Source organism: Bemisia tabaci, chromosome 4 (genome assembly GCF_918797505.1).
Source record: "Bemisia tabaci chromosome 4, PGI_BMITA_v3".
NCBI lineage: Eukaryota > Metazoa > Arthropoda > Insecta > Hemiptera > Aleyrodidae > Bemisia > Bemisia tabaci.
In genome coordinates this window covers 35,183,227-35,208,730 of record NC_092796.1, presented here as the reverse complement: position 1 = coordinate 35,208,730, position 25,504 = coordinate 35,183,227, and the positions used below count along the sequence as shown (strand labels likewise).

Below are 25,504 nucleotides of genomic sequence, written 5' to 3'. Positions count from 1 at the left end.
TTTCTTCATAAGTCTATAAGTAAGAAAAGAAAAAATGAACACAGATTCTGGAGGATAATGATAGCACCCATTTATTCTCTTGCAAAAAATCAATCACGAAAAATACAGGCTGAGAGAAGATCATAAAATGAAGTAAAAATCTAGGAAAAAAGGCTCTTTCAATAAAAGGATAAGACCAGTCTTGGAATTAAAATTGGTTGAGACTAACACTTAACAAAGAGACAATCGTTTTCGCCTTTAACAAAACTGAACTGCCCTTCAATGACAGGAGTATTCTGGAAGAACGTAATTGAAAATAAAGAAAAACAAGAAACTGAACATAAGAAGCAAGAAAGATAAGCAGGTCGATGATACCCAGAGATCAGATAAACAGGTCGCTATCATATCCCACCATCAAGAGTTCTTCCCTGTGTTTCTGGTGGGTATAGGGCAAGGTGGAAAGACAATTTTAACAAACGCTAAACCATTGGCATTGGTCTTCTTCGACCCGGGAAATAGGACTATAAGTAGCCCATTCTCCTTAATGCTATTTCTGATTTGTTTACACCAGTCATCAATCTTCCCGGCTACATCACTGGCTTTTTCTGGATTGATGGTGATGTGCGATACATTGAAAAAATACTTTTCTGCCAAAGAGCACGTTTTCACAACTGTTTCTTCATTACCACTGGTGACGATTCTCCCCATTTTGGAGCTGTCTTCTTTAGGCAAGTAACTGGAGTACGTATCCATGATGTCTTGACAACCGATCACAGCCGCTGTGAAAAATAGAAAGAAGTTAAGAGGTTTATACAAGAACGAAAGGAAAACATGAGTCCCTGTCTTTACAATGTACAATTTACCAATGATAGTGTGGATTTTTCTCAGGTTTTACTGAATGGATTTTCAAAAACGTTTTTGTTCAATTCCTTAAAACTGTTTCTAGTTTAAGACAAAAGGACTAATAACAATTCTGAAAACTTAAATTTTCATGAGTTTTTTTTAAAAAAATAAAGTTTTTGAAGCGAATAAGGCGTGTCTCCTATTATGCCATTACTTAGGATGTTTAACAATCTTTCCTTAAACTTAGGTAGGTTATTGAAAAGCATGGAGGTCGGAGCTTTTCGAAAAGACGAAAAAACCTTACTAGTTGATGAGGCGTATTATACTTCAAATGATTTTTTAATGATTCTCAATGTGCTTTTGGGGGGCCCATCAACAAGTATGATGAGTTACAATATGTGTCACTTATTCACTCAATCGTAAATAAAATAAATAAATAAATAAAGGAAATATGAAGTTCGGAGGAGGTGTGAAGAATTTTCAGGAAAAATAATTTTGTTTTTACCACTGAAAAATGGTTAAAAAAATTTGCGAGAAAAGGCCAGCGTTTCAAAACTTTATGCATCCCTACTAGATATTACCATATTTTTTATTCCTTCTAACTGTAGTAAATGAGGACTGTGATTACCTGTTTTTTTGTCAAGGATGGTATGCCGGAAAAGACTAGAGATTCTATGGGTGTTCCTCTGCCAGTACTGCAGGAGGATTTCAGATTCACTTTGATCAGATTTGACACGTGTAATGTTCTTGCCTTGCTCTTCATCTATCTTACACTTGATCTCTGAAAGTTCTGCGACAACATTCGTAACAGCATCACCAAAATCAATGCCTGCAGAAAATAATGAAGCAAGAAAACATATTATTATGAATTCAGTTTTGTGTTTTGAAAGAAGGGGAATAAGCAAAAAATCAAAATGCTTGATGGATAGGAAATTGAAAGCTATTGGTGTCGTTTCTTGGATGTTGATGCGTAAAAGCAAATTATATTATTTGGACACTCCGCTCATGGATCAAATTCTATTCCTATGAATTCTTCGAATTTTCAAAGGATGTTGATCATGTAAACTCTAATATACTTGATGAGCATTACATTGAACTGAAAAGAAAAGCTTATGTCGACTCCTCCAGTTTTGTTTAAAAATAAAATGGAGAGTAAAGTAGAAAAAACAACAGGTTAAAAGTATTGGATAACATACAGTCATAAATTTCTGAATACCTATTACAATTTGTCAACTTGATAGGAATGTCGAAATATATGACCGATTTGACAAAAATTTAAAAAGTACATGTATGCAACATTCCGATCTGAAACTCTATGAGGACCTAAATTTTTTGATACCAATGGAAAACTCACATAAACTTTTAAGGCATTATGTTATTTGGTGTTCGGTTAAAATAAAGCATGTGAGGAAATTTGGCGATGAGATCTGCGGTAAGGCTCATCCTGGTTCAACTGGACTACATTTTGCAATTAGAAACTACGAATTCTGGTTCATAGATAATAACACTTATCTGCATAAGGAAACTAATGCCACATGCATTGTTTCTAAAAGGAGTCAAACATTGTAATTCCCTATTGCAAAATGTAGTTCAGTTAGGTCATTTATCTGTTTAGGAGGAAAATGCTTCCGAGGAAGCTAAAATGAAACTAACAAGTGATGAAAAACTTACTATTCATCAGCTTGAGCTGTACTAATTTTAAAGATGCTAAACTGTCTTCCACAGAGTCGTGTCCAGCATCACCAGATTGAATTTCCATATTAAGAAACTCAGATGCTAACTTTGACAGCTTGGGTTTATGCCGGCGCACACCAGAAAGGTTGAAGATAACACTGGTGTCTATTACATAGGGATGCATCATCTGAGAAAAAAATCACACCTCAAAACATCAAAACATATGAAGATTGAAAGAAAAAAGTTTGTAAGTTTCCTTTTCTTTTCTCTAGGAATTTCTATCTGCTCAGAGAAATGTTTTTGAGAGCTTACAAAAATACTTACAATAAAAAATTATCGTAGTAAGCAGCCATCTGCAGGGTGAGTATAATATGTAGATAGCCCTGGTAAATAACAGGGCTGTTTCACATATTTTTGAAAATTCATTTTGAGGAAGTACGTAAAAACTGAGGATACTTGCATTTTAAATAAATCAAATTTCAGTTGAATTCAAGACTTTCAAAGTCACCAAAAGTTCAACCCCATTTCAAACAGAAAAATATTGCAGAAACAGATTCTGTACCGTCACAAGAAGAGGTGATCGCTTTGTGACCTTTCACTTGTGTCGTGTAAACCACAACTTTAAAATTTTTTTAAACATGTTATTTCTCGTCTCCTCTTGTTCTCCCTGTGATCCTTCTCTGGTACAGCCACAGTAATGTGACTTTTTCGGACATATTTGCTACTTATCAAGCTCAATGAAGTTTATTTGAAGTTGTTCAATTGTGATTTTGTCTAATGACATCATGCTCTCTATCAATGGCCTCCCTTTAGTTTTCTCTTGCCTTTTGTCTTTTGCCTCCCAACACCCATAGAATTGACCCCTTATGGTCAATGTTAAGTTTAACCACGGGTGAATCTTTACTGTGTTCATTATGATGTTTTTGGGTACTGAGACATTGAAACGTTAGGAATAATAGAATTAAAAACAGCTATAAGCAACTTCTCATATAGTTAGAATATCTCTTTGAAAAATCTAATTACCACTTATTACCTACAGTAAATTTTGATGGTCATTACTTACTTTCATAGCTTGAAGATCCATGTTGAGGGACTGACCTACTAATATTGCATCAGCAGGAAGAATGGCTCTAATGTCATCTTGGACGTCTTCCAAAGTTTTCGTAACATTAACAAGCATGTTCTTCGTAATTCCAGAGTACTGCGTCAGGTAGTTGATGATTTTGTTAGTAGGTTTTACTAAGGAATCATAAATGACCTAGAAAATTAAATAGAATGTAAAGCAATGAAATAAAGGAGAAGCTATTGTACCATTTCATCAGGGTGATCAGCAATAGGAGCATTGTTAATTTGAGAGTACAGATATCCTAAAAAAGTTTTACTTACAAAGTAGATTAGGGAAGCCGCGTTTGAAATTTGCTTCCATGGAAAGTAAGTAATAAAAAATATTAACAAAGACAAAAAGGGGAAATTTTAAAGTTGATTAATGAGAACAAGATTTGGTGAAATCGTTGGTGAAACATAAAAGTGTTAAAATGTCTTACTTGTAACAGAGAAAAATATGGTGTCAGTCTATGTCAAACTACACAGAGACTATTTTTTGTTGGTTATTGAAACATGAAACATTGAATGTACCTCTGTGCTTTTTGTAAAATATTAAATTGTCTGAATTAACTTTGTAACCTTAGAATGGAGTTACAATCCTTCGTACAGGAAACGGCAAAATGCATGCAACTTTACAATTGCATGAAGGCTCTAGGCAAACTTAATGAAAACTGAGTACCAACACATGCAAAACGGCAGCTTGTGTACAGATTAAAAGAACGATCGATTTGAATTTTTTTTCGCAACGGCTTAACACAATTTTGCAGCCCACTGAATATGAAGTATAAAAAACAAACAATCTCGAATAGTTCTGAAGTTAGTCATTCTTTCACAGCCTATGCTCAAGTTGGTAATGCTGTTTTTGTTGACTTCCTGTATCAACCAATCCTTTTTGGGCTCCCTTTTTTATTGTTTATTGTGCGTTCTACCGTTAAGCTTCACTGATCTCCAAAATGTTTATTATGTAAGATCAAGAGCCCCTTAAATAAAATCATATACTCACTTCATGTTTTTCATTGACAAGGGCTATCCGTGTCAATTCTTGACCTTCAGCAGAGAGACACATTTCACAATCTAAACCAAACAATGGAGAGTGCGCTGTGACCTCACTGTACGTATCTTTTGTGAATTTAAAATCTGAGTACCTGGAGGAAGGGTGAAGAGGTTACTAACGAAGTTTGCATTAAATATTAAAATGTCAGTGTTTAGACTGATGAAAATTACTCAACATGCCAACAGTTAACAGATCTCCAACTTGGTGTGTACAATTTGGAAAAATGTATTTTTCCAAGAAAGTAGGATGGAAAACAAAAAACGTATTTTTAAAATATAAATATACAAGCAGCCAAAAGTCTCCTAGCAATGTAAGCATTTTGCCATCAGTTTTCCCTCGCTCGGTTTAAGGGGGGGTAGGATGCGCTTAAACGCCCAGTAAAAGTTTTTGCCAGTTTTTAATTGCTTTGCTACAATGTTGTATTTTGATAATTTTTCTGAGATTAAAATAATTTTCTTGCAAATATGAGTGGCCATTGAACAAAATTGCTGACTGCTTGACCTCTTGAATGAGCGGAAAACATTAAGTGAGGCATTTGAGTGCTCAAATTGATGTGTGCTAACTTATGTGATAGGTGCTAACTTGAAAATGCCCCTTGTTTCTTCCATTATCGACCCAAAAACCAAAAAAAAGCTTTCAGATTAGAGTCGTAATATGAATGCGGTACATCAGAGAGGAAGAGTCACAGAATTTCACTTGAGGAACTTCAATATCGTTGACTTAAAAATCCTGAACTGTTGCACGGACTTGAATTGAATGTACTTAAATCAAGAGGAACTATCTCTCTAAATTCGTGAAAGACCAGACATTATTGCTTACTTGAGGGCAAGTTCTCCAGGCAGCGGTAGCGGGTAGTTTTCATCAAGCATTTGATGTGGTGACAACAAAAGTAACACTCGAGAAAATTTATCGGTCGCAGGTAAAGGAGTTTCACAAATTGACAAAGTTGAATCCATTTTTTCATCTTGTTGACTCGATTCATTTGGCACGCAGGATTCTTTTAAATAATTTTCAAAGAGATCGATAGGGAATGCTGACTTGAGTTTCTTGTGCTCTGCGACAGAATCTGCCGAATTCATGAAGGTTATTTTTCCAAAACCTAAAATCAATAAAAGATTCTACAGGATAGGTTGACACATATTAAATTAATAATAAATTATTCCTACAGATGTGGTGATTACTTATATCAGCTGTCTACCATTCTGGCATCAACATCTGGATACTGTCAAATTTCTCTTCGTAAAACCTTAATATTTGAGGAAATTTATGAATATTTTTCCTTGAAATTTTCTCATGCTGTAGATTAAGGAACAAATTAAATTTTCTGACAAATTAGATGAAAAATATCCAGAAATTCCCTTGATAATTTCTATTTTATCAGAAGAAATTTAGCAATGTCTAGAGGCTCATACGGCGTATTTTCTTTGGCACAACAGCATTAAAGAAGGTGCAAAGGATTTACTTTCCAGATTCTGTTTCTTATAACATTCTAATTTTTAGGAACAGGCCAAAATCAGGATTGATTCTAACCACACATAGATTGATAGCCAATTAATAGGTAGTCCCACATTAAAATTCAATAGAATTTAGGATAAAAAACAAAATTTATTACGCTTATTCAGCCTTTCTTCCTCTTGTCGATTCAATTTGACAACTGACAACTCTGCTGCTATGTCGGATTGGTAGCCAAACGGAGAAACGAATTCAGCTTTAATTTCAAACTCCTTTGATAACGTTGGAAACTGTGACTCATTGGAGAAAAATGTATAGGATGAGGCACCTTCAACTACGAATACAATTATTTGGCTAACTTTTTGACTTCTTTCAAAATAACACCATCTGAAAATTAACAAAAGAGGTACTTAGAATCTTTAATGCGGATCCTCACTCCATTGAGAAATTTTTTGACAGGATCAATTCAACTCATTATTCTTAAAGAAGATAACTCTTTAAAAGGGACCAGCTTAACTTAATAAATTTAATATATTTACTGAGTGGCATTAATTTTATCTATTCTTTGCAAAATTCTCTGATGATTTTCGGAACTTGCAAGGTGAACTTCCCAAGCTGCCGCCTCCGATCGGGCTGGAAAAATTTGTATGAACTCTTTGGATGAATTCATTAAACCCTTGTGTATTTGCTTTTTCCAATGCGCCCTGGAAACACCCTAAAAAATTCCAATGAGTCCGATTTTGAGTGCACCTGGGCAGTGCGCTGGGAGGGCTAAGCGAGGCGAAGGAGCGCTACTTCTCCTTGCCCAGCTCTCCCGGCGTACACTGGGTGTCCGGTGCGCACTATCCACGCACGCTTAAAACTTGACTTTCTGGAACTTTTTTGGGGTGTTTCCAGGGCGCATTGGAAAAACACACACATAAAAAAAATGGGTCTAATGGATTCATCCAAAGAGTTCCTACAAATTTGTTCAGCCCGATCGGAGGCGGCAGCTTGGGAAGTTCCCTTTGTTGGTCCCGAAGTTTCATGGAATCTTCTTTTTTTTGAACCATTACTCTATAAAATCAAGTCAAATAAGAATTCACCAACTTTAGCCTTGTTGTATCCAATAGATAAATACAAAATTTCAACGATCAGGCTACTGAATTACCGGAAATGATATTTGGTAAGGAATCGATAAGACTAGGCTTAAATTAAATGATTTTCGAGATGTTAATCTAATATAATTCGAACCTTGGTGGCAGGTATGGTGGATGATAGGGACCACCGAAAATTGGAAAAAACAATAGATGCTGGATATCTGCCGCAAATAACGGAATAATTTTCCCAGGCTCATTCATACTGATTGATGCTTTTTCGCCAACTTCTTTCAGCCGAAGAGTGGGTTTAGCCTGAAACAAAAAAAAATGAGGATAAAAGCTCAGTTGATTACTTCATAAATAATTGAGATGTAGCTGACTATATTATAGCAGATGATACAAACTTAAAGTGATCTAGCATAGAGATCGGCCCTTACATTGCGTTGCTACAGTCAGTGTGTAAGCCGGAGTCTTTGAAGAGCAATGATTATTGAAATCTAAAAATTTATTTCAGAAATTGATTCAAAATGTGGAGTAGCATTTATACTGAGTGTTATGCCATGAGATAATGGATTTTCATTTGACCCTCAATGGCATAGCGTTACAAATTCGTAACAACGTGTTTTCAGAGTTTTTAAAAATCGAATCTTTCCTCTGTGCTATGATTTCGCAAAATTTCATTAATTTTTTTCTTTGTTGAAAAATTGATTCCCTTAACTTTAAAACTTTGAAAAAAAATTTGGTACTCTTTTTTTTTTTTTTTATGCAAGCTACAAAATGGATTTGTGTCTCCTAGAATCTGAGGTCCAAAATTAATTTATGCCATAGAGGGTTAGAAATGTCCGAAAGTACTATAAACAACGTTGCTCATTGATTTAATTTGTAACAGAGAGAGACAGATATTGTAATACTATCTCTCTCCGATATATTGAGTTTATGAGCAGTGTCTGTTATGGTAATTGATAATCTGTCAGCAGTTTTTTTACTTCAGTAATCGATATTTTGTTATTACTGATTGAGTTTAATCAAAACTACAACACTGATGACTCATCTAATGCCTGTAAAGTAATAGACATTTTAAGAATACAATTGTAAAAATAATAACTTCTGTGATTTTTTACCATGAGATATTTTTTTCGCTTCTTCAGATCGCTCTTTAATTGCATATATTCTTCACTTGATATATTATAAGCTGCTTGATCAATTGTATCTGAGTTTGTTTTGGAGACGGGAGTCCAAGGTCCCATTCCAGTGAAACTTGATGAAGAAACACTGGACATACTTCTGTTCTTGACAGAGGGCTCCTAAATGAAAAAATAAAACCGAATTATTAAAGCCGCTTTACAGGACTAGAGGTAGCTTTTCAGAAAGTTGATGACTTCAGTTTGCACTCCAGTTTTTTTCATGTTGCTTTAAGAGCTGAGAATGTTTGTCTGGAAAATACTTGCATTTCTTAAGAAAAAAAAACCACACATGATTAGTGATGGTAAAAAAATTACATGAATCTTAGGGCCGCCGCATTCAATTCAATGGAAATATACATATATTCCCAATAATGTCCATGGGAAACAAATTTTTTGTCCCCCTTGCTCACCCAAGTGACTTAGTCAAGTCATTTTTTTTAAAGAAACCTTGTGAAATTATTGGTTGAACTGACCTAATGGTTACTTCTCTTGATTTGTTTTGCTGATTGCAGTCAGGGGAAAAGTAGATTCTGAAGTGCAAAAAATTCAGGTACCTAGTTGTAAAAGTTGTTTCGAGTTGCAGTTGCATGGCAGCCGGTCTGGCAAGTTACATAATGTAAGCTGGGTGCGGGCAGAATCTGTGGTGGTTAAGAAAGCAGCAACGTGGCTGTGTGCTCACCGAGAGGTTTGAAGTTGGCTGGTGCGGTTTCAAGCTCAGAACTGCTGACTATTTCGTTTGGGAGCTGTACCTTGCCAGATTCGCGAACCCGCAAAAGCAGCTCGGTTCAACTGCACTTTTTAGAGCATTGCAAAAGCATTATTGTTCTACACGAACAATTTTTAAGACTTTGACACAGTCATTGTTTTCCTTATGCCAAAAACTTAGAGTAAATTTTTTTGGCAAGCCAGTGTCTCCTGAGCTTAAAAGACTCATTTTGGCATTTTTTAAATAAAAAATTACATACCAGTGAGTCTTCATTTGTTGGTTTAACAAGTTCTAGAAATGCAGCAACTTTTTGCTTCTTTTTTTCTAGACGTTTCATTTTTTTGGCTGGAATCTTAGTATCCATTTCGCCGTCGCTAGGAGGTAGACTGAATCTTTAAACAAAAGAATTAGCAATTCCACATAAATGATGGAGAAAAAAAAGTATAGTGCATTGACAGACTGCGACAAAAGATTTTTAACACCTGTACAGGGTTGCCACAAAATTTAGAACATGAAATTCCCTCACATTTCCCTGACACATTTTGGTGGAATTCCCTGACAATTGAAGATGTGACAGATGATTAAGAGGGCAAAATTGAAAATAGTTTTCAGGCAAAATTTGTTGTTTGAAACCTCAAACCCTTTCTAGAGAGCAAATGAAGGTGATTTAACTTTTCCCTGACATTTTCGTCACTTTTCCTGACATTTCCCGGTTTTCCCTGACTTTTTAAAATTCCGTCATTCCCCGGTTTTCCCTGACTGTGGCAACCCTGTGTACTGAGTAATTAATGCCATACCTTCCACAAGTTCCACCACTAATGCCTGAATCACAGCTGAATTGAACAGCTGAATATGGAAGTCAGCAGTCATCGCTCAACAGCTGAAATTTTGCAAATTCGAGTTACTTTCATCCAGATGTGTTTCAAAGCTATTTGAAAAGTTCAGACAAATCCAACATTATACGATGCTCGCAGGGAATCGTTGCTGAATTTTGCGAGGCACGCGCAAAATTCAGACATCGGGCTGATGACTTCGAAATTCAAGCCACGTTCAGCGTGTGATTGCGGCATAAATCTTCAGACAAATATTTTCCTGAAAAGACAGTCACTTCAAATTCTAGTGGAATGGTCAAAGGTCTTGAGAAAGATAGAAATGGGATTGAGACACAGGTTACAGCATGAATTCGAAGAAAAACAGGGTTCTAAGATGCTCTATGAAGTTAAAAGGCCAGGACTTGGGAGCAAACCTTTTTCATTCCATCTTCATTAATTCACACGTCAGATATGATTGCAAATGTGTGAGACAAAAGATGAAACAATTTTTTTTTTTCGGCAAAAACACAAATGCCACAGCCTGCAGAAGGCTTGCAAATGCTTTGGAAGTGCTGATAGATCTTCAGTCCTTAATCAGGTTAAAACTTAGACTCCTCGGTGGCATATTCCCTCTTTCTCCCTTGAACGTTGAATTTTTTTGCAGAAGTTGAAAGGCTAAATTCAAAGGGGGCTTTCGACACTCGGCTTCAATTCAAAGATCGGTATTTCGCAAAACTATGAACATGCGGAAGAGGTTAGAACAGCTTAAACAGTGTCAGCAGGTGATTATAGCATTTACTTATTCTGTTGATTGCAGACATCGACAGAATGGAGGAGAAAGGTTTCCTCTTGAATGCATTGAAGAGGAAGCATGAAGTTGTGCGACATTGAAGACACCGGCAACAGTCTTCCGCTCAATGGGCCTTGTCGTGTTGTTCATCCTTCATTACAGTCAAGTTGAGGGTGGTGCGGAAATAACTTATAAGGAGCACACCATTTGTTTCGACTGACACGGTTTGCATGTATTCCATTGTCAATCCTGATGTATGTAAAAAGATTTTATAGTTCGGAGTGAATTCCACACATTATAAGCCTACAATTCTAATCGTATGAATGGACATAAGTTGATACTTACCGTTAGATATTTTTAATTTCACCTGAACGAATGTCAAAGTTGTTCAGGAACATTACTGCACTAGTAATTTAAGATAAATTAGGAAAGTTTAACGAGATTTTAAACAGGAGCAATTCCAATTTTACGCTCACATGGCACGAGTTTTCCGTTCTCCTGTTTGTTTACATGTTGCAGTGTGTCCAAAGGGTAAGCTAAAAAAATTTTTTTATGAGATCTTGATCAAAATTTTTTGCTTTTAATAAGTTACGAAGGAAAGAATAATTAAAAACTGACAATTCCTTCTTTCGAAATCAATTTTGACATCTGTCAAATTGCTTACAGTTCTCATCAAAATCTTATTCAGAATTTCAGAAGTTTTCTTTTTTCCCTCAAAAGTGTCAAAAGTTCATCAAAAAGTCAACCTGTTGCATACAGCGCTCTCTGACGAACATTCCTTGAAGCTTAGCATCTAAACTTTCAGCTTTCCTTTCAGTCAGCTGATTTTAATTTGGAAAGGTACTAATGTAGGTACTGCTATTCTGATTTTTCCATTTTAAGTGTTTTAAAAGAAAACTTTCAAGATCCAAGAGCTTGCTTATCAGGTGGATCAAAGGGCTAGATCCTAAGTATATGTCAACTCAAGGTTTTTCAATCGCTTCGGAGATTTCATTCCTGTCAAGTTGCAGGGCATTGTCTGTAGAATTGGTATGAAATAAGTACTTATTTTTCATTTTGCTTTTTTTATTTTTTCATCATGGCAGTCACTTTATACCATTGAATCTTGCCATAGTTTCATTGTGCACCGAGGACGAAAATGACAACCCTTCACAGCTATTGATCCCAGTGGACTTAATTCCTGGTTTGTCTCCTGCCAAGAGAATATACATCAGGACCTCATAGATTATTCAGCTATCTATGTTTCCATTACATCCTCCCTCTTTCTGATTTCTACTCAAACATTAATATCATTATCAACAAGGCTACCGCAGGGATGCCTGAAACATTTGTGGGAGGTTTGGGTCACTGACGGATCAAATTTTCCTCCAGAATCCGAAATCGACGTGATGAGCTTAGATGTTTGACCTAAACAGGTGTCAGCTCTAGCTGCCAGTGAAAATGAAGGCCTGTTTTGTCTTTTAGATCCTTAGAACCCATTGATCTGTCACGTATTTGTCAGAGAAGTATACTCAAACCATACAATGATACCATTTTGATCCTTTCAGGCACAGTCTGTTTGGGATTCCAACTTAAACCCAATTTTTTGCCCCCCCCCCCCCCCCCCCCTTTGGATAGGGATTAGAAAGAGTTCTTACATAGCATTAACTGAAAGCTACTGGTGCCTCCACCAGTTTTTTCTCTAATACTAGACCATCACCATCAGAAGATCATTCGTCGGCTGTCTGTGGTGCAGTGGTTGTAGCGCTAGCCCCATCACAAAGAGGTTCCGGGTTCGGTTCCCGGCCAGGTGACCTGAGTTTGATGGTCTCAGGCAATGGTCAGCTGGGACTGGGCCTCAATTACTAGCGCTAAGTTGACCATTGCTGGAGACTATCAAGCTCAAGCCACTGCTACTGCGAATCTGACCTCTTTGTCGCAGAGCAAATGTTAAAACCATCACATTATCGTAGACTGAAATGAAAGTACAGTTTTTATTATGCTCTCATTTTCACCAAGGCGTCTTTCTCTTTCAGAATCACTGACTCCGAATTGATACTCTTTCCTTTCAATTTGAGTACTGGCTTCCATGATAATGAATCAAGTAGCTATTTCCTTAGAGCTCTGAGCGCAAGAAGGAATCATGGGCTCCACCACTCAAGTCTTCAAGGATCTTGCAGGTTTGTTTGTTTTTTTGTCCTTAAGCTGGAGCTTTGATATACCTTAGCGTTTATTTTCAAGAAAACTTATGTCAGAAATAGACTCATCAATGATCACCCTGAGTATCTTGGGTTAAAGTGTCAGAATCTAATTCTCAAAATTTGTATCTTAATTTTTCTCTCATGATTTCCAGTGAGTAGTTGAAGTTATTTTTGAAAGTGCGTATAGAGTTTTAAAGAGCATCTCTTTGTTGCTGTTTACAAAAGTTATTATCTTTTTACCTTTCTTATTTTGTCCTCCCGAGAAATCAAGTTTTCCAAATTAAAAATTTCTGCAATTTCACCTTTGATGGAAGTGCCCACACAATATCGAATCGGTAGTCTTTCAAAGAATAGATGAAGTATGATGGAAAGTTTCCAACACTAGAATATGTATGCTGCCGTACTGAGGAAAAACGCCGTATGACCCTTCCGGCGTTGCCAAATTTCAATTTATAAATCATGAATTTTCTGGTAAGCCTTCGCAGATTTTTGTTCCCAATTTTATCTGAAGTTCCTGAAAATTTCAAGGGAAAATATTCATAACTTTCCTCCAAAATAAATTCTTTACCGGAGGAACTTTGACAACCAACGAATGTTCATATGGCGTTTTTCCTTAGCACAGCAATATTATTCTGATTTAATCTTTGAAGGTTCTCTTTCAGTAAGGTACACATGATACTCGTTCAATATCCATACATTTACAGTAATTTGCCTAACTACCATTGTGGTCGCAGGTTGTATTTTCATCAAACTTAATGAAGGTCTCAGTTCCTCAGTGCATTTTAGTCCAATTATTTGTGACATTTTCGTTTTTTTCTTTTTAGGCAATGAATGCGCGGTATGTCTGCAAACAATAATTCACCCTGCAGTTCTTCCCTGCGGCCATGTTTTCTGCTTCCTATGTGTCAAGGGCATCGCTTTCCAGAACAAATGCTGTGCAATGTGCCGTCAAGAGATTCCTTTGAGTTATTTTGATAAGCCTTGTCTTCTGAATTCACCAAATACGAGCAAAAGTATTGAGCCTGTCTTTGAGGATGGCTATCAGTGGTTTTATGAAGGCAAAAATGGTATGTTTTTTTTATTGTTAGCTACAAGGGTTTTTGTCAAGAGAACTGGAGCATGAAAAAAAAATCTATTTATCTAAACTAAATAAAATTATTAGTGCTTCTCAATAAAATAAACAAGGAAAAATTTGCTCAAAATTTCATTATGTACATATGCATTGCTCCTATAGTGCACTCTGGCGCTTTGCTACACCCAAATGCCGCATGTACTTATTGTCCCAAAGGTTTTTGGGCAACTTACGTCGTAAAATCTCTTTATTAATGCTCTGCCGCCATCCCTTCATGGGAGGTCTCTGCAGCCTTCTTCCAGGAGGCACCCTATCCGTAACTCATACAAAATGACACAAATTCGTCACAACAAAATTTTATTGGCTCATTCATCATCAGTCCCCAACTTTTTTTAGGGTCCTGCAGTATAATATTGTGTGCTATGGTGTCAGCCATATCAGGAAGGGCAGCGTGTACTCAATGAAGAAACACATAATTAGCCTTGCATATCGAAAAAATGTCAAACAATCACCAATATAATCCCTTGTTTTTGTCATGGTTTTTGTAATTTGTTTACTATTTTATTTAATTTATTATGTTACCAATAAACACAAGTTGCCAAAGCCATCTTACACAGGGAAAGCAGCACAAGGTTTTTGGGATAAAAGTTATGTTTTCTGTATGATTTACCTTCTGTTTTTACTTTCTCGCTCCCCTAAGGTAGAGGAAGTATTGTCATCCTCCAAGGAAAAAAAAAGTTGAAATTTCATAATTTCTAGACGTTTTCAGGCCCCTGGTTTAGTTTTCTTGGAATAGCAGAGGCAATCACCTTACTTGCCTCTCTTCTAAATTTCCCTTTGGAACAGAGCTTTTAGTCTTTTTATCTATGTAATTAAGTAAAATAGAACAATAAAACCAGATATACTTACGGACTCTAGACTTAACAGATGTATTACTTTATGCAGCTTCCACTTGTAGTTCTATTCAGATAATAAGAAAAAAACATTTTAAGTATAAAATCTCATCGTGTTTTTGATGAATGGAGAAACAAACAAAATGTTTGTTTCATCATTGCCTGAAATATTTTTAAATTTCAAGTGATGAGTTTACCTAAGTGTGCCTTTCTATTTTTATTTCACAGGTTGGTGGCAGTACGATGAACGAACAAGCGTTGAGTTGGAGAATTCCTATCAAAAGGGTGAAAAAATGTGTCAGCTCTTGATAGCTGGGTTCATATACGTAGCTGATTTTGAAGCGATGATTCAAGTGCGGCAGAATGATCCCTCGCGTAGGCGGAAAATCAAAAGAGACCTAGCAACAATCCAGAAGAAAGGTGTCGCAGGACTGCGCCAAGTGGAAGCAGACTTAGAGGTCAAAGCAAGCTCTTTACCCGAATCTAGCGAATCTAATGGAGACTCGTCAGAGAGATCTCAAGAAGCAGAGGGTTGTGACAGCCCAGAAAACAGTGAAAGTGTACCTGTTTCATCGCCTGAAGATGACACTGTAGACAGCATTTTAGTTCGTTTCCGAAGTTTCCGACTTAGAAGTGAGTCGAGCGATGATAGTTGGTAAACTTAGGGTGAAATTTTGATCATGTTCTCAAATATTGTCTTAATGCTGGAGGTTTGAATGCTTCAGCTTTTGCATTTCCTATATTCTGCTCTTGTTTCAGTTGTTATTTTTATTTTTTCTTTGTTTTTGCGTGAAACTCCTGAACTGATATGTAGTCTGAATTTCAACCTGAATCTGACTGCAGGTGTAATTAGTCTAAACAAACCCTTCATTAAAAGAATTTGGTGAAAACTTTTGGAGATAGTAGCATTGATTAATGACTTCATGGTAATGAAATCCATAGATTCCTAAATAAAATTACCAACCTTAGATTATCAAGAACTTCACAGGGACTTAGGCTATTTTGATAATAATATTTACGAAGGTTAGGATTGGTCTCAAAGCATTCTAATGCAGCTTGTTCTTACAGAAACCTTTGATTACCAAATATCTTTCAGTGTAGGTAATCTAAGATAACCCTTGGCTTTCTTTTTTCTGAAAATATGAGCTTGAAGATTTTAGTTATCTGTTTACTTCATATCAGAGTTTATTATGAGCTTTCAACTCAAATCTCTATCAGGATTCGTAATTTTGAACACTACTTATTGCAGGCATTGTTCTTTTCTGAACAGAAGGCCGATAAAATCTTTTTCCTTGTAGAATTTGCATTTGACAATCATTAATGATCTTGCTTTTTCCAAAAGTTGTTTTCATTATTTTTAAACGTACTTCATCTCTGCAAAAGTATCTTCCCACTTAGATTTTATGATTCTGAAGTAAATCCAATCTCTTAACAAAGTTCCAAATTCTAAAATTAATTAGATAGATTTTTTAAGATCACTATTTCCTTATCATTTATTTTTAAGTATAACTAAATTAAATTTATTCTTACTTGTCAGACAGCGAGCTTCTAAGGGTTTAGCCTCTTTTTCCACAGGTTTTTTTAATTGTTGCACTCAAATCAAGGACATGCAGGATGAAAGGTGATGATATATATTCATCCCAATGATGAAAATAGTTACAATTTTAACCAGTTTGTACGGTCCCAACCAACATGTAATAAATTTTGCCTCAAGTTATATCTTAACTTTGCTATGCTAATTAAAATTACTTTGTTTGTGGCACCTGTTAATTTTTCTTTGCTGTCATATTTTTAACTTACCATTCATAATTTCAAAGTCTAAATGTCAGGAAGGAAATTTATAATTTATAAAAATACCTCCTCTGAAATGTTACTCTCATATTTCTAGAGGGCTCACTCATTTGCAGCTGAGTAACTATTGACAGGTTTATCTACGTAGAAATGAATTTTTCCTACTTTTCTTTGTCTTTCTCTTTACCGCACAATTTCTACATGATTCTAAATCCTGCAATATCAGAAGTTTTAGTTTTTTTATCGCTATTTTCTTTATGCCACAGTTCTTTTCCCTCACTGTTTCTTTTGGCAGAAGGGTTTTGTATTAGACTTTCAAAACTATTATTTTGTTCAATATTACAACATTTTCGTCAATTTTGCAAACGAATGTGAAATTACCATTTTGTTTATTGCGTTCAACATGCTGGATGCCGTTTACTCAATTGCAATTTCAACCATTTCTCCCTTGCATGTAAAATTTCCCCAGCAACTGATTTGGTCAAAAGATGGAAAAAAGAGGTGTGAATACAGTTCTATCAGGACTTTTATAAAGTCTCATGTAACGAAATGAAGAGAAGTTATCAGTTTAAGAATTTTATCAAGAAACTAAAACTGTCCAACGACTGAAATGGGGCACCTCTGTTTTTGCCGTTTTCAGTGACCAAGGTTGCAGATCTCAACTTCTTACTGCCTTTATTATGTAATGTTTTGTCCATATTATTGTAAATAGATACATCTATGTTTAAGAACACTGGCATTATGCTCTGTGGCTATTTTTCGATCATTTGCAATCAAGACTGGTAGCAAGATACAACACTGTATTTAAACAGGCATAACTTGGCAATCCAATTTCACCAGGAGAATCCAAAATAAGTTGCATTGAGACAGGGAGAGTTATCTCGCAATTCATATCATTTTATTTCAATTGGAATGCTAAGTATTGCTCCAAATTATGTACATTGACGGTTGAACTCAAAAACCATGTATCTTTGCGCTGTTGTAGATACCTAGTGATAATTAACTTTTTAATTAAGGCATTTTTGATGAAAGGGAATACGGCAAAAAGTGTGGTTTGAGAAAAACGCCTTTGAAAATTCTGCACCTTGAAAGCCGTTAACCTGTTTGAACCTTTAGAATCGGGTTTCAGGTACATATCGCTTTGAGCACTATGAGCCAAAATTTCATGTACCTTTCTCACAACTAAACTTGATTGGAAATGACAATTTTGAAAGAAGGATCCATATCCATCTCTATCGTAAAACGCTTTTACTGCAGAATATTGTTGGTGAAACAGCAAAAACGTGTATCATTCTTGGTTGGTCATCTACGCTCTTTCTCTGAAAAATGTCTCAATTGGAAACCATTCAAAATTATTTCTTGGAAATTTTGGTGAATTTTCTCCTCTTGCTTGAAGAATATGTATTATTTGAAAATTTCCAGGAATGATGTTGACTTATCTCCCTCTGAAAAATTAAAGCATGAACGTAAATACTAAAAAGCAGCAGTTGAGATATTTGGTTCCAAAGTTTAAGTATTATCATGTTAATGATAGTGTTGCCAATGTCATAGTGTTAATTGAAGTTATTTTCACGAATTTCTGTACAAGTTATTATTTGATGCATTGTTTAAAAAATTATTGTTGTTTAACTGTTGTAAACTTTAAAAATTACAAGTTCCAAAAAATATATTATTTTAAAATTAATATTCTTGAAACAATTTTGACCCTCTCCTCCTAAAAGTAAAGAAATAACAGGCAGAAACACATTTCAAAGAAATGTTGGAACTTGCTATCTGCATGGGTGTGAAAAGAACACCCCATTGAATACATGTTTTAATTCGAATTTAGATGATTCTCTTAATATTTGCCAAGTTTAATGACAATGCTGAACATTCTGCAAGAGGTATGTACTCATGAGATGTAAAATGAAATTTCACAGAATTAAGTTTGTTGGAACTTCTATCTGCTGAGAAAATTTCATATGCAATTTCATAAAGCTGAGAAAATTTTACATGAAGTTTTATTTTGTTGAGAAAATTTCACATGAAATTTTATTTTGCTGTTGTACAAAATCGAGGCTCTAGATACGAAAAGGGGACCTCTCGATTGCGGTGTTTCAGAATCTCTGTTGCTAATTAATTCGTTGCAGTTGACTTTAATGGGTGGTTTTTCCAGAATTCTTTCCGTAGAAAATTTTAGAATCATAAGGAATATTCAGTCAAATTTTTAGTAAAATGGATGCATTCAGTCTCCTTACAATGAATGAAAATTAGAGAGGACTCTGTAACAATGCAACCGAGAAGTGCCCTTTTCGCATCCAGTGCCCCAATTTCAGTGTGAAACCTGATGAAACACTGAAATTTCGCGGGAATTTTCAAAAAATAGTTGGCGCTGATGGTCGATGGCGCGTAATGGTGATTGTTGTTGTTCACGACTCACGTTACTTTTTTCTTAGGTTATGTTAGGCCTTTTGTGTTTGTGTCAAAACGTCAGTGATCCATGTGCTCGTAGCCACAACTTGAAACCGATCAATCATGGTAAGTGAAATTATGCACCTACTTAAAATAATTCATTTTACTCTATTAAGAGCAACTATCACTAAATCATGTAACAAGCTGTTGGTCTGCAAGGATTTTAAGGCATCTACGTAGAGCACAGCCACATGCTCTCGGTGTGAATTCCATTCCATGGAAATTCGAAACTGCTGCTATCGCACAGTACGCTTTGTACCAGTTCAGGTCTCATCTTTGTCTTTGCGCCAATCATATTACCTAACGAATTCTAATCCTTCTTACAAATTATTATTTTTCAGGGTCGAGTCAGGACGAAAACTGTCAAACGAGCATCTCGGACTATCATCGAAAAGTATTATCCTAAATTAACTTTAGACTTCCACACCAACAAAAGGATATGTGAGGAAATAGCTGTCATCCCTAGCAAGCCCCTTAGGAATAAAATTGCTGGGTAAGTTTGCATATTGTAATCACATTAGAGTACCTAGGAAAGTAGAATGGGGGAAAGTTAAGAATGGACAGAAGTCGTATTAACCTGAACGTATGAATCCTTCGGCTCCTTCCGACGAGAATTCTCGTCTTGGAACTTAAGAGGCATTATTTTTGGTGTATTTGATTTGAAAAGAAAATCAGGTGCTTGTAATTCACTTTTGGTGACTGATCTTCACTCCTATGTACCTTTGGAGGAAGCACACAAAATTTCATGTTATTTGATGGAGAAATAAGTAAATCAAATTCAGAAAACCATGAAGATTCATTTTTGCATGGTTTCCCTTTCCTAAGTTAGAGCGGAGGAGTATGGGGTAGAAATCTATCTCAAGAATCGAAGGGATAATCATTGGTCGGCACAAAGTCCACATCCACAAAGTTCATCTTTCAAGTAGTGAAGAATGTCTTAAACTAGACTTTTTCCACTACATGATTCTACTCCAAGTAAGAGATCCCTAGCCACAATTCTACACTAGGATAGCGTTGAAGCCATGCTGCAATATTTAAGTTGACACTTGAATCCATCAGGTGTGCTTGCATTCCCAAATTTGTCGTTTATTTCCAGAAAAGTAATCCTGTATTGCTCAAAATAGCCATGCATGTATCTTTTGTCCATTTATCTGTTCACAGAATGTTATCTTAGTTCAAACTTACTGTAACCAAAGTTTCATTGGATCCATTTAGACCTCTCATGAATGGATATCATCATCGGACATCAATTAAGTTTACTTTGACAAAGTGTCCACAATTGTAGAATTTTGATGCAAGGACCATAAAGAACTCAACTGGCAGCAAAATCGTTGTTGCTGTTTGTAAGTTCTAATATTGAGTTTGCTTGCTTTCAGTTTCGTCACTCATCTAATGAAAAGGTTGAGGCACAGCCAAGTTCGAGGCATCTCCATCAAGCTGCAAGAAGAGGAGAGGGAAAGGAGAGACAACTATGTTCCAGAAGTCTCTGCCCTTGAACAAGATGTCATCGAAGTAGACCCAGAGACCAAAGAGATGTTGAAACTGCTCGTAAGTAGTCTAGTTTATTATTTCAGAGATGCAAAAACTTCTTGACCACATGATCAGGCCAGCCGCATACAAAATGGGAAAGGTGGTGGAACTTAGTTTTGGAAATGGCAAGGCTGGTACATACTGACATGAAAATTACGGTTTTACCTTTCAGGAAATTTTGTAAAAAAGGAGCAGGTTTAATGGAAAACTCTCTGTGTTCCTGTATCTGAGAAAGCATGTCCACGGCTACATTATGGCAAGATAATGGTTTCAAAAATACCCTTGTTGCCAAATTTGCCAATTATTGTTTGGGTCATCATGTGTACCAATAGCTATTTGTTCTGACTGAAAATATTGGTTTTTGGACTGATTTAAATATCAACGGACCCCTAATTGAATCAAACAAATTGAATTTACTTAGTTTAGTGCTCGATTTGACTCTAGTAGCCTCTGATTTTTGGTTAGAGTCTGATTTGCAATATTAAATTTCCTGATGTTCCGAATCTTGCAGATTCCCTGACATTTTCCTTATTTTTCATAACACAAAAGAAATTCCCTGCTATTTTCTAGTCGCTAGACACCCTGCTGATGATGTCCGTCCTGCACAGGCGAAAAGCTTCAACGTATTTCAAAGCTTTGTCGTGCATGTGATGTGTGTTTTAAATTATTTTTTCCTTGTTTTTGCTTCATGTAGCTTCCTATTATTTTCTCTGCATGATAATAATCGTTAACATCTTTGTTCTTTTTTCCTCAGGAATTCAACAACATTAGTGGACTACAGCTCATCCAGCCGACACCTAACTACCGAAGAACTTAACTTTAGAGGTTTTCTTCTCTTTTTTTCTTTTTTCTTTCTTTTTTAATTTTTATGGACTTTCCTTCACACGTAATAAACAAGTTTTCATAAAATTTTATTTTTTTGTCGTTATTTTGAACCTTGAAAATATTCCTTTCAAAGATTGGATTGTGGTCAAAGTAACATTCCCAAGGGAATTTACTATCGCAACAGAAACTCGTCAGATATGCAATGACAAACATAAATATTGGTAAATTTCATTCATTTGAGATGTTTATGAAAAATTTGAATTTTTCTGGAATAATGAGGAATTTTTCGAGGAAAGTGGGAAAATCAGAAGAATTTCCTGGATAACAAACTTCGGAAAGTCTCTGACAATTATTTGTGAGTGGTGAAGCGAAAAAAAGAACATTTATTTAATACCTTCATTGCTCCACAATAATCATGACTCAAAGTATTTCATAAGGTTGTAAGGCTCATTCACAAAACTTCAAAACATCTTATTGGGTGTAATAATTTTTTTACTCAAGTTTTTAATAAACAACGATCAGGTAACAGTGGTTTCTGATAAACATTATTATTAATTGCCTAGTGACAGCTCAAGTGAAAAGAAACTAAATTATTTACAACAGAAAAATCTAGAGAAAAATTGACGAACATAGTTTTGAGAACAGATCTTTTGCTGTTATCATGCAAGAATGAATTTTGAAGGTTGAGTCCAATTGATATCACAAATTTAAGGTTTACAGCTAATAATGGATGGTCATCATCATTTTCCTTACTGACTCATTCCATCACTTTCGAAAATTTGAAATTCCTCTCAGTTACCAAACGTAGATTAGCTTTGAACTCCTTCCTTATGGACAAGAATTACTGATAATTGAGAAGAGTACATCATTGCTGTAAACTCATAGTAGTGTAAATGTAAAAAATATCTGAAGGACTGATTAACACAATGAATTGATTGCCTATCTTTAAAGAGCAGTTCTTCTAGAAATTCAGACCTCGCTTTCTTTTGCTAAAATGTCACAGACCAACGTATAAGCATCAAGAGTTTTGACAATACCATATATCGACAGTGAACTGTAAAAATGGGTTTAGAGGTTGCAGTGTTCCGCTTCTATTTGATTTTTTTAAAAGGAGCTCAAAATCAACGGCATGGCTTGGAATTTTCACAGAATACTCTTCACACAGAGAAAAAAAAACACTTAAAATTTCAAGAAATGACATTTAAAGGTTTCTATGTAGATAATAAACTATGACAGGAGGTCTGCAACGCTACAAACCGAGATAGGCATTTCTGCAATTTTATTCTTGATATCCGATTACTTAAACAAAACCCAAAATTCTCTTCTGAGTGAATATTAGACTTGAAATCCTAAAGCGTGATTTTTACTCATTCTTTAAGTAGTTTATCTGAACGGAGAGCAATGCAGATAACTGAAAGAAAAATAAATAAATGATAAAAATACTTAAAAGCTATGTCGCTAAAATTCCGTTTTGCATTATTGTGTTAAGGAAACTTGCCGAGCTGTGTGTATTCATCCCCTTCTGAAAAATCTGTCATTTCACCAAATAAACTTAAGTACTGAATCCATCGGAGGACATTGGTTGGAAATGGAGTTTAGCAGGTTATTTTCATATACTTGCTGATAAAAACTGATGCTGATAACTATTTGTATTCAAAACATTTTGAAACAAAATTTTAAATTCAAAGAAAATTTTTACAAACACAATAACTTAGGGTATGCGTAAATGTTGGGTAAGTCTGCGACTGAAAGCAGCCCAACGGTCTGTCAAAGGAAATACTTGTGAGCTCCTTCGACAGATCCTTGTGCCAAGGTCGCTTGCTGACCTGCGCATTTTAAATGCCATTCCTTGGCATGGATGGCAAATTTAAAAAAGGGCACATATATGCATTTGAGGTTGCTAACATTATGCAATTATTGGTGTTTCACCTGGTTAATCAGAATAATTGTACCTGCACAACTTTTCTATATATTCTGTGCTCAAATTAAAGGCATTCGTACTGGAGTTGTGAAATGGCTAAGTTGTAAAATTTCAGTGAAGCCAGAAGGGCTAGCCTATACCCTTTTTTAAAGTGACTGTCGTCTGCAAGTGAATGAAGGGAAGGCAATCATGAGGAGCTCCTACGAAGTTGAGCAGTTACAAGACTACCAAGTTCGATTCATTGGCTCCCATCGGAAACTACATCACTACACCTCTGTGTTAGCCTTCTTTTGCAAGCATTTTAATGTTACTCAGGGTCAAAGCAGAGAGCATAGAGTAATGTTTGTTCCATTGATGATAGAAAGACAACACATCTTAATGACGGAATACTGAATTGCTGGCATGATGACTTTTTAGAAGTATGATGATGCTATTATAGAGGAGTTTAAGATTAGAACTAGGATAAGCACAGGTGTTTCGTTTAGAGACTAGAAATCTGTTACTCTTCCTTTTCGCTCCCAGTCTCCATATCTAGTTGGTTCCGGACCTCTAGGACCTCCTACTTCTCCAGTCTTTGGATTGATGTTGTCTGGAAATGGGGGCAAGGGCTCCTTTTCTTGAAAAGGATGTTTACCCTCATCTAACTCGTCCAATTTACCTGCAAACAAAACAGAGTGTGTGATTAAAAATATGTGCTAAAAGGGTGCTAAATATATGCGCTATAAAATCCAGTACTTAAAAAAAAACCTCCTCGAAGCGTTGAAATGCATTAAAAATTTTCCTCTGCAGTTAATATTTTTTCTCATTTTGGGGATGATAAAATTGTAAAAGTGTGATGTTGAGCATCTAAAATTCATAATAATTCAGACACAACAACTTTTTGAAGCTGTTCACAAATAATACCTCACACAATGGAAAGGGGGAGATGGTCTGATATAGCATGATAATATTTTGTACTCCAAATTAGTACCATAAACTGCAAATAAGTTCAGCCTCCAAAATCAACAGATTCAAAGCTACTTGTGAAAACCAAAATTGAAAAAATTTTCGTTACAAAGTTGATGTTATATGAACTGGGGTAAGAAGACAGATTAGGAGTTAACATGCTCAATGGAAGATGGACATTTCTTCAAGCAATGACAGCAGACAGATCGTCAGAGTTCTCATTAAGATTTTTCCTATTTTTACGTAGGATCTCTACGAGGAGAGAACTTTTGAATTGCTCTAATATCATCTTTACAATGAAAAAACTTGCCTAATGATAGATGCATAAGAGACAAGGAACATAAAATTACGAGAACTCGCTAATGGCACTTACCGATGGGGGTTTTGGCACGGAGTTTTTGGGCGAGCTTTGCTGTTTTCTGGCAAGCCGCCTCAGGTTCTCCGTCTTTGGCATCACCCTCAGATTGTGACTTACTCGTTTCATTAGCAAAGCCTCGGCGAACAGCTGGATTGAAGAGGACAAACCTTGAGTTCCTTAGTATTGAAAGCATTTTGTGACTCTTGCGAAACACTTTTGAGACTTTAGGTACCCATGAATTTGAGGAACTCAATCACAATAAGAGTAGTTCGAGACACAGACTCAGTTACGTAAGACGTCCTCAATAGTTTCGAAGATTTTTAATTCCTCGTGATAAGATAGTTCGACGAAGAAAAAACTGTCACTAGGTCTGGGTCTGATAAACACAACACAACACAACATAACCTCCAAGTTTGTTATTGATAACAGCCCTGTCACCAAATTTCACACTTAAATTATGAATTAAAAATGTCACAGATGTCACAGAGGTAGGTTCAAAAACATTGGTTTCAGGTTTTCTACACAGAAGAAAAAAGAGCGGAGAGCCCGTAAGTTTAATGCTGAAATTGTCAAAAAATGTCCAGCTATGTATTAATTATAGGTAAGAAATGAATTATAAGTATTAGTTTGTGATATTTACATATCAATTCAAGCATTAATTAATGTAAATATGGCAATCTTGAAATTGAAATTAGCGCCAAATTTAAAATTTATTTTTATCACCTTTAAGTTAGTCTCTAACACTTGATAAATGGATTATATTTTGCAACTATTTCTGGCTCATTTTAGAAACATCATATATGCCATTGGTTTGCCTGTGAAGAAAGGTTCTTTTATGGAAGAGCCAGGGAGCCTTCCTTA

General features: G+C 35.7%; 4 protein-coding genes across 4 annotated transcripts; 2 read left to right on the top strand and 2 right to left on the bottom strand.

The window, feature by feature from the left end:
• Window positions 1-45: 45 nt before the first annotated feature.
• Window positions 46-11,195, bottom strand: Rexo5 (RNA exonuclease 5). Its single transcript, XM_019046490.2, has 11 exons — window positions 11,023-11,195; window positions 9,335-9,467; window positions 8,307-8,489; window positions 7,340-7,497; window positions 6,267-6,493; window positions 5,474-5,753; window positions 4,604-4,745; window positions 3,560-3,754; window positions 2,494-2,683; window positions 1,451-1,651; window positions 46-758 (listed from the first exon to the last, which is right to left on the bottom strand). The coding sequence occupies exons 2-11, from the start codon at window positions 9,437-9,439 to the stop codon at window positions 394-396; spliced, it is 2,046 nt and encodes a 681-aa protein (XP_018902035.2). The 5' UTR covers window positions 9,440-9,467; window positions 11,023-11,195; the 3' UTR covers window positions 46-393.
• Window positions 11,196-11,494: 299 nt separating this feature from the next.
• LOC109037076 (E3 ubiquitin-protein ligase rnf146) lies at window positions 11,495-18,297 on the top strand. The gene is made up of 4 exons (XM_019051604.2): window positions 11,495-11,706; window positions 12,693-12,836; window positions 13,682-13,924; window positions 15,051-18,297. The coding sequence occupies exons 2-4, from the start codon at window positions 12,800-12,802 to the stop codon at window positions 15,479-15,481; spliced, it is 711 nt and encodes a 236-aa protein (XP_018907149.1). The 5' UTR covers window positions 11,495-11,706; window positions 12,693-12,799; the 3' UTR covers window positions 15,482-18,297.
• A 677-nt stretch (window positions 18,298-18,974) lies between these two features.
• On the top strand, window positions 18,975-21,508 carry LOC109044295 (small ribosomal subunit protein eS17). Its single transcript, XM_019062349.2, has 4 exons — window positions 18,975-19,130; window positions 19,406-19,557; window positions 20,441-20,612; window positions 21,349-21,508. Exons 1-4 carry the CDS (start codon window positions 19,128-19,130, stop codon window positions 21,409-21,411), a joined length of 390 nt encoding a protein of 129 aa, XP_018917894.1. The 5' UTR covers window positions 18,975-19,127; the 3' UTR covers window positions 21,412-21,508.
• Window positions 21,509-21,890: 382 nt separating this feature from the next.
• Window positions 21,891-25,047, bottom strand: LOC109038811 (succinate dehydrogenase assembly factor 4, mitochondrial). Its single transcript, XM_019054051.2, has 2 exons — window positions 24,659-25,047; window positions 21,891-23,998 (listed from the first exon to the last, which is right to left on the bottom strand). The coding sequence occupies exons 1-2, from the start codon at window positions 24,834-24,836 to the stop codon at window positions 23,829-23,831; spliced, it is 348 nt and encodes a 115-aa protein (XP_018909596.1). The 5' UTR covers window positions 24,837-25,047; the 3' UTR covers window positions 21,891-23,828.
• Between the last annotated feature and the right edge of the window lie 457 nt (window positions 25,048-25,504).

What these genes read in the sequence shown, in the direction of transcription:
- Rexo5 (XM_019046490.2), bottom strand. Translation starts at nt 9,439, where the DNA reads ATGGATACTAAGATTCCAGCCAAAAAAATGAAACGTCTAGAAAAAAAG. An exon ending in GGAAGAAAGGCTGAATAAGC is followed by an intron (nt 5,754 to 6,266) that starts GTAATAAATTTT and finishes TATTGATTTTAG; the next exon opens with GTTTTGGAAAAATAACCTTC. An exon ending in TGGATCTTCAAGCTATGAAA is followed by an intron (nt 2,684 to 3,559) that starts GTAAGTAATGAC and finishes TTTTTTTCTCAG; the next exon opens with ATGATGCATCCCTATGTAAT.
- LOC109037076 (XM_019051604.2), top strand. Translation starts at nt 12,800, where the DNA reads ATGGGCTCCACCACTCAAGTCTTCAAGGATCTTGCAG. An exon ending in AGTCTTCAAGGATCTTGCAG is followed by an intron (nt 12,837 to 13,681) that starts GTTTGTTTGTTT and finishes TTTTCTTTTTAG; the next exon opens with GCAATGAATGCGCGGTATGT. An exon ending in GTTTTATGAAGGCAAAAATG is followed by an intron (nt 13,925 to 15,050) that starts GTATGTTTTTTT and finishes TTTATTTCACAG; the next exon opens with GTTGGTGGCAGTACGATGAA.
- LOC109044295 (XM_019062349.2), top strand. An exon ending in CTTAGGAATAAAATTGCTGG is followed by an intron (nt 19,558 to 20,440) that starts GTAAGTTTGCAT and finishes GCTTGCTTTCAG; the next exon opens with TTTCGTCACTCATCTAATGA. An exon ending in AAGAGATGTTGAAACTGCTC is followed by an intron (nt 20,613 to 21,348) that starts GTAAGTAGTCTA and finishes TTTTTTCCTCAG; the next exon opens with GAATTCAACAACATTAGTGG.
- LOC109038811 (XM_019054051.2), bottom strand. Translation starts at nt 24,836, where the DNA reads ATGCTTTCAATACTAAGGAACTCAAGGTTTGTCCTCTTCAATCCAGCT. An exon ending in CCGTGCCAAAACCCCCATCG is followed by an intron (nt 23,999 to 24,658) that starts GTAAGTGCCATT and finishes TTTTGTTTGCAG; the next exon opens with GTAAATTGGACGAGTTAGAT.